At 62.8% G+C, this 13,728-nt stretch overlaps 1 protein-coding gene and 1 non-coding gene across 2 annotated transcripts in view; both read left to right on the forward strand.

The window, feature by feature from the left end:
• Window positions 1-10,267, forward strand: part of Trpm2 (transient receptor potential cation channel subfamily M member 2) — a 57,768-nt gene extending 47,501 nt beyond the window's left edge. The window contains 9 exon segments of the mRNA XM_090350073.1: window positions 815-902; window positions 1,576-1,748; window positions 2,345-2,421; window positions 2,673-2,774; window positions 5,002-5,088; window positions 5,784-5,889; window positions 6,954-7,055; window positions 8,552-8,668; window positions 9,390-10,267. Coding sequence (XP_090206199.1) covers window positions 815-902; window positions 1,576-1,748; window positions 2,345-2,421; window positions 2,673-2,774; window positions 5,002-5,088; window positions 5,784-5,889; window positions 6,954-7,055; window positions 8,552-8,668; window positions 9,390-9,515 — 978 coding nt within the window. The 3' untranslated portion in view covers window positions 9,516-10,267.
• Window positions 5,843-5,896, forward strand: LOC150069766 (Z6 small nucleolar RNA). The gene has a single exon (XR_016538579.1). It is a non-coding gene; the product is annotated as a Z6 small nucleolar RNA (small nucleolar RNA).
• Window positions 10,268-13,728: the final 3,461 nt, after the last annotated feature.

Here is a 13,728-nt window from a genome sequence, read left to right on the forward strand (position 1 = left end):
CCCGTGGGAGGCCACAAGTCCAAGGCTCAGTGTCAAGACTGCCAAGGGCTCTGCTTCCTCCGAGGCTCGCTTGGGGAAAGAGCCTCCGCTCTGGGCCCCACCAGCCCTCAGCTTGTGCCGCGTCCCTGTGGGTTCGAATCCTGTCTCCCTTAGGCGAGTAGGTCCCAGTCTCGCTTATGAGGCTCCAGCATTGGATTTAGAGCCCACATGAAGGCCTTGAAACCTCATTTAACTATTAGCATCCGCAAAGACCGTTACTTCTAAGTAAGGTTACGTTCTGAAGCTCCCAGAGGACATGCATTTTGGGGACACCCCTCCCCACCCTCCCATCCCCCTGTGCAGGTGATGCTCTCAGATCACAGTCCTTGGGGACAGTGACCTGGAGAGATGGGGGAGGGGGTCCTGGAGGCAGGTGGGAGTCAGCTGACCCTGGAGGCACAGGAGGTGTGCAGCCTGCCTGCCCCCGGGGGTCTGGGGGTCTTCACCTTGCTGATGTCCCCTTGAATTACCCCTGGGCTGCACTGAACACGGACAGCACCCCCACTCCCCATGCAAGTCTGGGAAGCTCTGCGGGGGGGGGAGGTCTGCGTGTCATTGGTTCTGGTCGGTACAGTCCCCTCTGGACACTGTCACGTCCCCCTGACCACGGCAGCATGTGGGTCAGCTGACAGCCCTCCAGGGGACACAGAGGCCCCTCCAGCGGCCTGGGCAGCTGGGAGCACCCCCAAAGGCCTGAGCAGGCTGCGGGAGCCCTGGGGCTGGCTGGGGAAGGGCGGGCAGCAGTGCGGGCTCACCTTCTGTGGATGCCTTCCAGATGACGCAGACGGCGCGGGCTCTGCAGTGGGTAGTGGGAGCGCTGAAGGAGGGCGGCTTCGGCCCCGCGGCTGCTGCACCTGCTCTGGGTGAGTGGGTGGCTGGTCCCGCTGGCCTGTGTGCTGTCGTGGGGACGGCAGGAGACCCCGATGGAGGAGGCTTGGTGAGGAAGGCCTTGCCTTTGGTGTCTCTGAGCCCCGCTGGCCCCGGTGGGAGCCACGTCGTGTCCACTGCCACAGACACCCAGACTCCACCTGCTCCTCCCCTCCCTTGACCACCTTCCTGGACTCCCGGGGCGGCCTGGCCCCTGCTTGGCCTCCTAAACAGCTTGCAGCAGTGGCGGCGATGAGCGCGGCCTGGGTGGTGTTCAGTAGCTGAGACCTCGTATCCACTCAGCCATTTCCTTAACTCTGGCCCAGACATGGACACAGCAGGCTTTCCTTGGTTGTGGCTCCAGAGGGCCAAGCTTCAGAGCGGCCCAGAGCACTGGTAAAATTGCTGAGCTGAGTGCTGTGGTAGGAGAGCGGCGCCGCCCCGGCCCATTTCTGTCCTCTCCGCCTGGGCCCTGAGTGGGGCTGGCTCGAGGCTGGCATTTGCTGCCTGGGTGCATGCAGGATGCTAAGTGCTAAGGAAACAAGCTGGCGACTCCTGTTAGCAGGCAGGTGCCCAGGCTGGGCTCAGCCTGGCACCCCCGCCGCTGCTCCCTGTGCCCTGGGCCGGGCTCAGCTCAGTGTCCTGTGCCCATTTGTACCCCTGTCCCAGCATGGCAATCCCCAGCACCTCCGAAGCCCTGTGATGAGCTGGACGGGGATCGGGGCATGTGGAAGAAGGTGGGAGAGCGGGGCGACGGCTACCACGTGAACGCCCGGCACCTCCTCTACCCCAGCGCCGCCGCCACACGCTTCCCTGTGCCCAATGAGAAGGTGCCATGGGAGGTGAGCGCTGGCCCGCCCTGTGTCCTGAGGCAGGGCACGGGCAGCTGGGCGGGACCGGGAGACCCCCTGCTCCACCCTTGGTCCTGGCCTTCGCCTGCTGCAGCCTCACCGGGCTCAGTGTCCGTGGCCTGTGCTGAGGCTCACGGAGGTCAGGACGCCGCGGATCCACGTGGCCGGATAGGTGGCTCAGGGCCATCTGTCGTTCGCCCCCAGGTCTCTCCTGATCCCAGATCCCCATCCCCAGTGAGCAGAGGTCACCTCATTTCTGAGTGCCAGGCATGGGAAAGAGACAGAGTGGCAGAGAGATGGATCATGACACTGGACAGGGCCTCCCCTGCTCACCCTCTCCGGGCCCTTCCACATCATTCTAGGCTTACAGGGCTCCCACTCCTTAGGGGTCCTCTCGCCCTTAGGGCCCCCCTGGCTCCAGTCCCCCCGAAGGTCAGCGGGAAGTGCTGTGTGTGGTCTCTGTGACCCTTCCTCAGGGCCTCCTCGCTCTCGGGGCTGGGGGCCTGGCTGCGCTGGGCTCGGGCCTGTGAGCTGCCTGGGAGGCAGCCTCCCCTGGCGAGACCCTGAGAAGACCCCCCCCACCACAGACGGAGTTCCTGATCTACGATCCTCCTTTCTACACGGCTGAGAAGAAGGATGTGGGCCTTGCAGACCCCGTGGGAGAGTGAGTGACCTGCCCCAGGTCCTTCCAGACAGCCGAGGCCCCCTGGCTTTGCAGCCAACCTGCCACCCCCACCCCCAGGCCGCAGGCTCAGCTCCTCGGGAAGAAACACAGCAGCGGTGTCCGGGGCTGCGTCGGAGCTAAGGCCCTGGGTCACTGCAGTGGGCCATTGTGGAGGCCTGGCTCTGTCCCCCCACTTCTTCCCCCACACCCCACTTCTCCCTCTCAGGAATCTGCTCTCTCACTTGCTCCAGCACCCTAGAGCCTCTGACCAGGATCCGCTACAACGTCGTAGATGGACTCACCGACCGCCGCAGCTTCCACGGGGCTTATGCAGTCCAGGACGGGCTCCCTCTGTGAGTGCTCGAGCCCCTGCTTCTCCCCAGGCCCCGCTCCTCCCAGCTGGGGCTCGGCTCCTGCAGCAGGCTCTTCTCTGGGAAAAGCGGGTAATTTTCTGGTAAGAACAACCAGGGACAGGACAGGGACCTGGGGCTGGCAGCGGCCTGGCCTCAAGCTGTCAGGTGACCTGTGAAACCCTGCCACGTGCCAGTCTGGAATGTGGGGGTAAGGGAAGGACCTTTAGGAAGGGAGAGACAGGGGTGAAGCCTTTAGGAAGGGAGAGGCAGGGGTGGAGCCTTTAGGAAGGGAGAGGCAGGGGTGGAGCCTTTACGAAGGGAGAGGCAGGGGTGGAGCCTTTACGAAGGGAGAGGCAGGGGTGGAGCCTTTAGGAAGGGAGAGGCAGGGGAGGAGCCTTTAGGAAGGGTGAGGCAGGGGAGGAGCCTTTAGGAAGGGAGAGGCAGGGGTGGAGCCTTTAGGAAGGGAGAGGCAGGGGTGGAGCCTTTAGGAAGGGAGAGGCAGGGGTGGAGCCTTTAGGAAGGGCGAGGCAGGGGAGGAGCCTTTAGGAAGGGAGAGGCAGGGATGGAGTCTCTAGGAAGGGAGAGGCAGGGGTGGAGCCTCTAGGAAGGGAGAGGCAGGGGTGGAGCCTTTAGGAAGGGAGAGGCAGGGGTGGAGCCTTTAGGAAGGGAGAGGCAGGGGTGGAGTCTCTGGGAAGGGAGAGGCAGGGGTGGAGCCTTTAGGAAGGGAGAGGCAGGGGTGGAGCCTTTAGGAAGGGAGAGGCAGGGGTGCAGCCTCTAGGAAGGGCGAGGCAGGGGAGGAGCCTCTAGGAAGGGAGAGGCAGGGGTGGAGTCTCTAGGAAGGGAGAAGCAGGGGTGGAGCCTGTAGGAAGGGAGAGGCAGGGGTGGAGCCTCTAGGAAGGGAGAGGCAGGGGTGGAGCCTCTAGGAAGGGAGAGGCAGGGGAGGAGCCTCTAGGAAGGGAGAGGCAGGGGTGGAGCCTCTAGGAAGGGAGAGGCAGGGGTGGAGCCTCTAGGAAGGGAGAGGCAGGGGTGGAGCCTCTAGGAAGGGAGAGGCAAGGGTGGAGCCTCTAGGAAGGGAGAGGCAGGGGTGGAGCCTCTAGGAAGGGAGAGGCAGGGGTGGAGCCTCTAGGAAGGGAGAGGCAGGGGTGGAGCCTCTAGGAAGGGAGAGGCAAGGGTGGAGCCTCTAGGAAGGGAGAGGCAGGGGTGGAGCCTGTAGGAAGGGAGAGGCAGGGGTGGAGCCTCTAGGAAGGGAGAGGCAGGGGTGGAGCCTTTAGGAAGGGAGAGGCAGGGGTGGAGTCTCTGGGAAGGGAGAGGCAGGGGTGGAGCCTTTAGGAAGGGAGAGGTAGGGGTGGAGCATTTAGGAAGGGAGAGGCAGGGGTGGAGCCTCTAGGAAGGGAGAGGCAGGGGTGGAGTCTCTGGGAAGGGAGAGGCAGGGGTGGAGCCTTTAGGAAGGGAGAGGTAGGGGTGGAGCCTTTAGGAAGGGAGAGGCAGGGGTGGAGCCTTTACGAAGGGGGAGGCAGGGGTGGAGCCTCTAGGAAGGGAGAGGCAGGGGTGGAGCCTTTAGGAAGGGAGAGGCAGGGGTGGAGCCTTTAGGAAGGGCGAGGCAGGGGTGGAGTCTCTAGGAAGGGAAAGGCAGGGGTGGGGCCTTTAGGAAGGGAGAGGCAGGGGTGGAGCCTTTAGGAAGGGAGAGGCAGGGGTGGGGCCTTTAGGAAGGGAGAGGCAGGGGTGGAGCCTTTACGAAGGGAGAGGCAGGGATGGAGTCTCTAGGAAGGGAAAGGCAGGGGTGGGGCCTTTAGGAAGGGAGAGGCAGGGGTGGAGCCTTTAGGAAGGGAGAGGCAGGGGTGGGGCCTTTAGGAAGGGAGAGGCAGGGGTGGAGCCTTTACGAAGGGAGAGGCAGGGATGGAGTCTCTAGGAAGGGAAAGGCAGGGGTGGGGCCTTTAGGAAGGGAGAGGCAGGGGTGGAGTCTCTAGGAAGGGAAAGGCAGGGGTGGGGCCTTTAGGAAGGGCGAGGCAGGGTGGATTTGGAGGAACTGTTCTGGATCAGGGGTCAGTGTGCCTGCAGCCAGAGCTTGTGGAAGGCAGAAGCCGGGGGCAGGAGGCCGACTGACCAGGGCAGCAGTGTGGCCCGCGGGTCAGGCAGGGGTTGGCTCGGGTGGTGGTGAGGAGAGCCGGGGCCTGGAGGCCGTTCCCGAGCTCTCGGGCGCGGCCTGGGTGACCCACCCCTCCCCCAGGAACCCCGGAGGACGCACAGGCCTGCGTGGACGGGGCAGCCTCCGCTGGTTTGGGCCCAACCACGCACTCCATCCGGTGGTCACTCGGTGAGTAGCTGACAGCTGTGGGAGGGGTGGAGCGGGGCCTCCGTGTGCTGGGTGCCAGGGATGGAGAGGGAGCGTCCTGTGTGCTGGGTGCCAGGGATGGAGAGGGGGCCTCCCGTGTGCTGGGTGCCTGGGGGTGGAGAGGGGGCCTCCGTGTGCTGGGTGCTGGGGTGGAGAAGAAGATATTTACACTGGGAGATGAGCAAACCTCTGGCTAGGCTCACGGGAAAGAGAAGCAGACACTGACACCAAAACAAGCAGTGGATATGGATAATACCAATGTCTGCTTGGAGTTTCAGAATGTGTCCAACAGGGATGCAAGCACGCACGCGCACACATGCACACACACACACACGCATGCACACACGTGCGCACGCACGCACACACACACACACACACACACACACCAAATCCACAGTTGTATGGATTATGTATCCACATAATACACCCCAATAGCTCATACCTTCATTCTGTCTGTCTGTCTGTCTGTTATCCATCGATCATCTACCTTAATTCTTTCTCAGAAAGAAATGTCAGAAAGACTGACATTTTAACCCACTTGGTCATTTTCTATAAGCCGCTGGGGTCCATAGAGAAGAAGCGAGGTCAGCTGTGGCCTTAGCAGGCCCAGGCCCAGTCTGCTGGGTCCGGGAGGGCGTGGCCGCTCCAGCACGAGTGTGCGTGGGGCCCCTCTGCAGGTGGCGGAGGAATCAGGATGGAGCCATCTGCCGGAAGAGCATCAAGAAGATGCTGGAGGTGCTCGTGGTGAAGCCGCCTAACTCTGAGCACTGGGCCTTGCCAGGGGTAAGCCGGGGGCTGGAGGCCTTTGCTGTCCCCGTCGGCCTGCTTACTCCTCGCCCTCCGTCATCCCTCCCTCCCGGTGACTGAGCCAGCCGCCTGTGGTCAGGGCCACTGGGCCCTGTCTGGGGTGGTGAGTGCAGGCGGTGCCAGGCTTTTACCTTCCCCGCTTGCCCGCTCTTCAGCTGAGGGTCAGTTGCTCCTCGCCTGACTGGGCACTTGTTGTGCCAGGCTGGCTTCTGTTGGTGTCCACGTGGGGTCCCTTGCAGGGGCGGACACAATGGTATCTCAGACCCAAGCCTGTTCCTTGACATCTGGCGCAAATGGAAGCCTAAGCACAGGACAGGCTGGGAGCCCGGGGCCCTCGCAGGCCGTGGTCGGGCAGGGCCTTTCCTGCCTCTTTCCTCCCTAAGCTCCCGGCCCTCTGTCCTCTCGGCCGCTCCTGGCCGGGGATGAGGGGGGGGAGAGGCGTCTCTGTGGGCCCAGCATCTGCCTGGCTCCTGGGAAACCCCGTTCAGCCCAGCTCAGCGAGCAGCCATCTTGTTCCTCTGACCCCACCCTGGCCCCGTGGCCCCATGGCTGTCTCTGTGGGGCATGTGTGTCCCATGCCGTGGGGCCGCTGTGGCATCCAGAGTTCAGGCTGGAAAGTGCAATCGTAAGCCATGGTGTCCAGCCTTCCTGGTGGCCGCTGGCCCTGTGCGGCAGCCAGGTGGGCGTGGCCAGGGTGTCCTAGGGGCCCCTGCTCTGCCGGCCAGGATGGTGGGAGCGGAGGAGCTCGGTTCATTCTTGGGGGACAAGCTCCAGGCTGGTGTCAGAAGCTGTTCATCGACTCCCCCCGCCCGGCGCGTGCCGCCAGGGCTCCGGCGTGCTGATGACGCCAGCTGGGGTTCTGGGCAGTGTCACTGCAGCTGGAGAGCTGGCTCCACACCGCCAGACACCTTCCCGTCTATGCCCCCTGGGGCCTGGCTGTGGGCCCACGCTGGGCGGGTGGCCAGCCAGAGATGGGCCCCTGGGCGGCCTGGCATCCGGCTCGCACGCCTGGCCGACCAGCCGGCTCTGCTTCTGCCTAGGGCTCCCGGGAGCCCGGGGAGACTCTGCCGCAGAAGCTGAAGCAAGTCCTTCGGCAAGAGTTCTGGATGCCCTTCGAGACCCTGCTGGCACAGGGCACAGAGGTGGGTCCAGCCCCTGCCCTGTCCACTGAGTGCTCAGAGGTTTCTCGGCTCCACCGGCTGGGAGCTGGCCACTGACTGCCCACTCGCGCCACCGCTGTCCTCTGTAGCCAGCCAGGCCCCCCTCTCGTCACGCACACGTGCCCACATGCCTAACAAGCGCAGGCCATCTGGCACACGCACACTGGGCCCCGCGTTCCTCCTCTCTGTGGTGCACCCCCCTTTGGGCCCAGACCTCCAGCTTCACCTCTGCTCTCCAGGCCTGGAGCAGGGCTCCTGTCCGCAGCCCTCGAGGGGCCTCCACAAGGAGCCTGTGTAGACCCTGCCATGGGAAGTGCTCCTACAGCCGGCAGCTCTGCCCGGCCTCACCCACCCAGGGCCACGCGGCCATCCCCTCCTTTACAACTTGAAGGGAATTTATTTTCCTACGGTCACCTTTGAGGTAAAATGTGCATAACACAAGACCAACCTTTATTCATTTGTGTGTGCAGTCCAGGGGCTTGAACTCGGGCCTGGGCCCTGTCCTTTAGCTCTTTCTGCTCGAGGCTAGTGTCGTATCACTTGAACCATGGCTTTACTTCTGCCTTTTTATGTCGCATGATTGGAGATGAGAGTTTCGTGGAGGGCCAGGAGTTTGGCCTAGTGGTAGAGTGCCTGCCTAGCATGCATGAAGCCCTGGGCTCCATTTCTTGGCACCACATACACAGAAAAAGCCAGAAGTGGTGCTGAGGCTCAGGTGGTAGAGCTCTAGCCTTGAGAAAATCCAGGGACAGTGCTCAGGCCCTGAGTTCAAGCCCAGGACTGGGAAAAAAAAGTCTCCTGGAATCTCCTGGAGTCTCCTGGAATCTCCTGGAATCTCCTGGAATCTCCCGGAGTCTCCTGGAATCTCCTGGAATCTCCTGCCCAGGCTGACTTCAAACCATGATCCTTGGATCTCAACCTCCCAAACAGCGAGGCTTGCAGAGCCATCACATCTGGCCAAGAGACCAAACCAGCCTTTGTTAAGGCATGCGGTTCTGCAGCCATTAGCACGCTCAGAAGGTGGTTTAGTGGCCTCCACCATCTAGCTCCAAACCCTTCCACCACCCCAAAGGAAACATCTAGCCCTTAGCTGGCATCTGGTGCCCACAGCCAGCCCTGCAAGCCGGTGCCCGGCCAGCTACGGCGTCTCAGGGCGTCTTGTCCTGCACCTCTCTTCTAAGTGGGACCCTTGCTGAGTGCCTGGCTCTCCCACCCCCCTCGCCCCTGTATTCCAGGACCATCAGCCCAAGTCCTTCCAGGGCTTCCGGGGCCAGCAAAGCAGGGCGGCCCCCCTGCAAGGACCCCACTCCAAGGCTGGGAGTGGGTTCAGGGAGTCCATGAGCCTAGGACAGGCCAGCCAAGATGGGCAGCCCTGAGCAGGCTGGACAGAGCCTGTTCCAGGAGGCCCTCCCCTCCATCCGACCCTTCAGTGGTTGGCAGGGTGGGGGACCAGTGACCCCAAACCCTCCCCTGCCCAGGTGTACAAGGGGTACGTGGATGACCCGAGGAACACCGACAATGCCTGGATCGAGACAGTGGCTGTCAGCATTCACTTCCCGGACCAGAATGACTCGGGACTGAAGAGGCTGAACTCAGTATGAGGCTGGGCTCCTGGAGCGGGAGGCAGGGAGGACCACGCTGGGCTCCCAGAGTGGTGGAGGCCGGGGGACGGGGCTGGGCTCTGGGATGGGGGAGGCCAGGGCCCGGGCACCCTGGACGGGCTCCAGGGCCTTCTCCAGGAGGGGTCTTCCTGGACCGCGAGGGCCAGAGCTGCCCAGAGTGGAGGGTTCTGCTTTCAGGCACCATGGGGCCCCGGGGGCGGCTGGAGCCAAGGAGCTGACAGATGCCACCCTCCTGGCAGCTGAGTCCTTCAGTGGGGGTGGGGCGTGCTGGCAAGCTGCTTTGCCCCTGGTTTATACCCTCCTCCCACTTGTCCCGGGGCTTGAACTCAGGGCCTAGGGATTGTCCCTGAATGCTTTTGCTCAGGCTAATGCTCTACCATTTGGAGATGCGAGTCTGTGGGCTCTCGTGCCGGGCTGGCAGGAGCTGGACCTCTCAGATCCTTAGCTTTCAGCCGCCCCAGCAGCTGGCAGGAGCCACGGTGCTGGCTTCAGGCCCCTTTCACGGGACATCTGCCCCTGCACTTGTGACCAGGAAGCCAGCTCCAGAGGGACCGAGGACCGGGGTGCTCAGCTGCCCTCCTGGGTCCTCAGGCTTTGGTTTCTCATAGGGCCAGTCTCAGTGTCTTCCGTGTGAGGCGGCATCTGGGGGTTTCACCTGTGGGGCTCGGGTGGAGTGACACGCCTGTCTTGGCAGCACCTGTGCGCCCCCGACCCGGATGTGGCTGTGAGGTGGCAGGTGGTGAACAGGCGTCTCCCCCTGTACGCGAACCAGAAGACCATCCTGCAGAAGGCCGCCGCTCTGCTCACGGCCCACTACTGAGGCGGACGCGGCGTGGCGCTGTGGCCGGGCCCCCCCCCCGTGCACACAGCCATGCCGTCCCCTCCTGGTGGTCTGGCGGCCTCTACAGAACCGGGAGGACACGGGGCGCCAGGGCCCTGGACTGCTGCCAGCCCCACCATGGCAGGTGTGGCATCGTCATTGTGAGCTGGCCTCTGTCCAGCTTTAGAACGGGGCGACCGAGGTGGCCCGATAGGAGAGGGACCCCAGGACCCCCCCCCCCCCCCGCCATGGCCGCCTCTCCAGGACGCTCAGCCGGAGCCTGGTCCCTTCTTGGCCGAGTCATCTGAGCTGCAGCCCCCTCACAACGGTGGCCCGAGGCTGAGCACCCTCGCTGCTTGGGGTCCCATGCAGCCTTCTTCCCGCCCCTGTGAAGACTTGGCGGGCGGGCCTTCTCCCCTCACGTGTCACCCCATGAGAAATGTGGCTGGCTACCCTCACTGTCGGGGGGCCCAGGGCCCCAGGGCTACTCTAGGCCTCCTTCCACGGCTGACACGAGCTGCCCAGAGTCTACAGACACCCAGAGTGGCTGAGCGCTGCCTCTGGCCCTCCCCGGGGCTGGGGTGGCTCTGTTGGGAAGGCCCGGCGCCGGCAGGCCTGCGGGGCTGCAGTCGGTGGCTCACAGCTTAAACTGCCAGAAGCCACCGGGATGGGTGGGAGCGAACTAAAAACAGAGACCTGAAATCCCAGTAAGTCTCAAGCTGCCAGCTTCTCCACAAATAAAGTAGTGATATGTCCTGTGGCTGGGCTGTGACTCGGTGGCTTCTGTGAGCATTTCCTGCGGGCACCACGACTCCTCTGGTCCAGACTCTGCTTTCTCCTCGGATCCCTTCTTCCCTAAAACCCAGGTTCAGTATTGGCCCAGGCTTCCAAGCGGAGGCTTAGGACCCCCTCCTCCTCCCCCTGGCTCCCGCGGGCCAGTCCCCGCAGGACAGTTCCTGCCCTGTGGGTGCTGTCAGCTGCGGGGCCCGTGGACGCTGACTGAATACAGACCGCACGGCGGAGCAGCCGTGTGAGGCCTGAAGACGAGGCAACACACCCGATGTCCGCCTGAGCCACTGCAGGGTAAACCTGCAGCCAGCCGCTTCCCACCGAGCCAGCAGACGAGCCAGACCCATGCAGTGTGGAGCCAAGAGGAGCAGGGAGAGGGAACCAGGCAGCAAACAGAGCTGGCGCTGTGCAGCCAGAGCAGACCAAGCGCTCTAGAAAAGGGGACGCCGTCTTCACCATCAAGTACAGGGGTATAAAACACAAGTGAAACATAGGAGCAGCTGGAAAAGTACAGTGATGGGTGGGGATGGGTGGGGATGGGTGACAGGGACAGGCAGGGTGGCCAGCCACGGTCAGCAGTGGCCAGTGTTGGACAGGGATAGAGCGTGCTGGATGGCTGACAGAGCAGGCGGAGCCGGTAATGGAGACGGGAACCCCGGTGAAGAAGGGAAGAATCTAAATGACGCAGACAGGGCTGGGCCCACGGCCTCCAGATGCCCACCTGCCTCCCTGCCCACCCCACCCCACCCCACGAGTGTGTGACACGATGGACGTGCCCTCACACACACCACACAGGTGTGTGACACGATGGACGTGCCCTCACACCCCCCCACGAGTGTGTGACACGATGGACGTGCCCTCACACACACACACAGGTGTGTGACACGATGGACGTGCCCTCACACACACACACAGGTGTGTGACACGATGGACGTGCCCTCACCCCCCCCACGAGTGTGTGACACGATGGACGTGCCCTCACACACCCCCACAGGTGTGTGACACGATGGACGTGCCCTCACACACACACACCCATGAGTGTGTGACATGATGGACGTGCCCTCACACACACACACACACACAGGTGTGTGACACGATGGACGTGCCCTCACACACACCACACAGGTGTGTGACACGATGGACGTGCCCTCACACACATACACACACAGGTGTGTGACACGATGGATGTGCCCTCACACACACCACACAGGTGTGTGACACGATGGATGTGCCTTCACACACCCCCACAGGTGTGTGACACGATGGACGTGCCCTCACACACACCACACAGGTGTGTGACACGATGGACGTGCCTTCACACACCCCCACAGGTGTGTGACACGATGGACGTGCCCTCACACACACCACACAGGTGTGTGACACGATGGACGTGCCCTCACACACACCACACAGGTGTGTGACACGATGGACGTGCCCTCACACACCCCCACAGGTGTGTGACACGATGGATGTGCCTTCACACACACCCCGAGTGTGTGACACGATGGATGTGCCCTCACACCCCACCCTCACAAGTGTGTGACACGATGGACGTGCCCTCACACACACCACACAGGTGTGTGACACGATGGACGTGCCCTCACACCCCACCCTCACAAGTGTGTGACACGATGGACGTGCCCTCACACACACCACACAGGTGTGTGACACGATGGACGTGCCCTCACACCCCACCCTCACAAGTGTGTGACACGATGGACGTGCCCTCACACACACCACACAGGTGTGTGACACGATGGACGTGCCCTCACACACACCACACAGGTGTGTGACACGATGGACGTGCCCTCACACACACCACACAGGTGTGTGACACGATGGACGTGCCCTCACACACACCACACAGGTGTGTGACACGATGGACGTGCCCCAGCCAGCCTCAGCGGGTGTGGGGGGCTCCCGTCCTGCAGGGATGGCGTGGCTGTGGGGCAGCTCCAGGGACAGCCAGCTGGACAGGTGTGCTCTGTCCCCACCGCAAGGCCCCTGGGGGCCTCACCTCGGTGAGCTGGGGGCCAGGGCCATCGTGAGTCTTGGCCGGTCACAGGCATTGGAGAGGAAGTAAGGGCTTCGAGCTCTCTGTGATCCCTAAAACCCAGAGGCTCCTGACCACAAGCGGGGGGACGGAGGGCAGTGCCCCAGCCCAGCCCCAGCTTCAGCTGTCGCTGGCCAGCCTGGCACAGAAGACAGCAGGTGGACGGAGCGCAGCCCTGGGCAGGCCGGGCACTGCAGCGGAATGCGTGCGCTCAAGGCTGGACGTGAACGTGGAGCGCCGGCATTGCAGGGGCCGGCCCGTCACTCACCCCGCTCAGAGCCGGCAGCGGGGTAGACCCAGAGTGCTGGCATCGCAGGCATCGCATGCTGGCATCGCAGGGGCCGGCCCGTCACTCACCCTGCTCAGAGCCGGCAGCAGGGTAGACCCCAGAGTGCTGGCATCGCAGGCATCACATGCTGGCATCGCAGGGGCCGGCCCGTCACTCACCCTGCTCAGAGCCGGCAGCAGGGTAGACCCCAGAGTGCTGGCGTTGCAGGCATCGCATGCTGGCATCGCAGGGGCCGGCCCGTCACTCACCCTGCTCAGAGCCGGCAACAGGGTAGACCCCAGAGTGCTGGCATTGCAGGCATGGCAGGGGGCCGGCCTGTCACTCACCCCGCTCAGACCGGCAGCAGAGTAGACCCCAGCTGAGGTGGGGCATGTGGGAGCTTTGTGCCATGCAGAGAAACAAAACGATTATGGTAACGTGATCCAAAGATCAGCTCTTGGAAAAGCTCAAAACCGGCTCAACTTAGGCCACTGGTCACAAGAACTGGTGAGAGGTTAGGGAAGTGGGGTGCTCAGTCAGTCCTCTGTGGAGACGGCCTGCCCCCCATGAGGAGGCTGGGCGGGTGGGGGACAGCGGAGCTCCTGGGAGGAGTGCGGAGGGGAGGCGCTGGAGGGCGGGCGGCCCACAGGTCTGGGCATACACCACAGCCTGGGGCACTAAGTGGGTCTCAGTAAAATTAGAAGGACCCTAAACCTACAGAGCATGAATTTAAACTAACCATCGACAAGAGGAAGGTCTTTGGAAAAATCCCCAACTATCTAGAAATTAAGTCAGTCACATGTGGACTCATGGGCCAAAAAATAAATGAAAAGGGGAATTAACATAGTATTGTACGCCTGACAATAACAAAAATGCAAGTATCAAAATGTCCGGATGCAGGCGGAGCAGGGGTCAGAGGGAAAGTCACAGCCCTAGGCGAGTGGGTGGCGGCCCAGCGACCTTGGATCCCCGCTTAAGAAACTGAAGAAGAAAACACAACACACACAAACGCCAAAGACGGAGAGGCAATGAGCAGGCAAAAAGAGGGGCGCTGGAGGCGAGTCACCGGAGAAGAGGTGATCAGAGGTGATCGGAGGTGATCG

Source organism: Megascapheus bottae, chromosome 1 (genome assembly GCF_031878675.1).
Source record: "Megascapheus bottae isolate mThoBot1 chromosome 1, mThoBot2.hap1, whole genome shotgun sequence".
Taxonomy (NCBI): domain Eukaryota; kingdom Metazoa; phylum Chordata; class Mammalia; order Rodentia; family Geomyidae; genus Megascapheus; species Megascapheus bottae.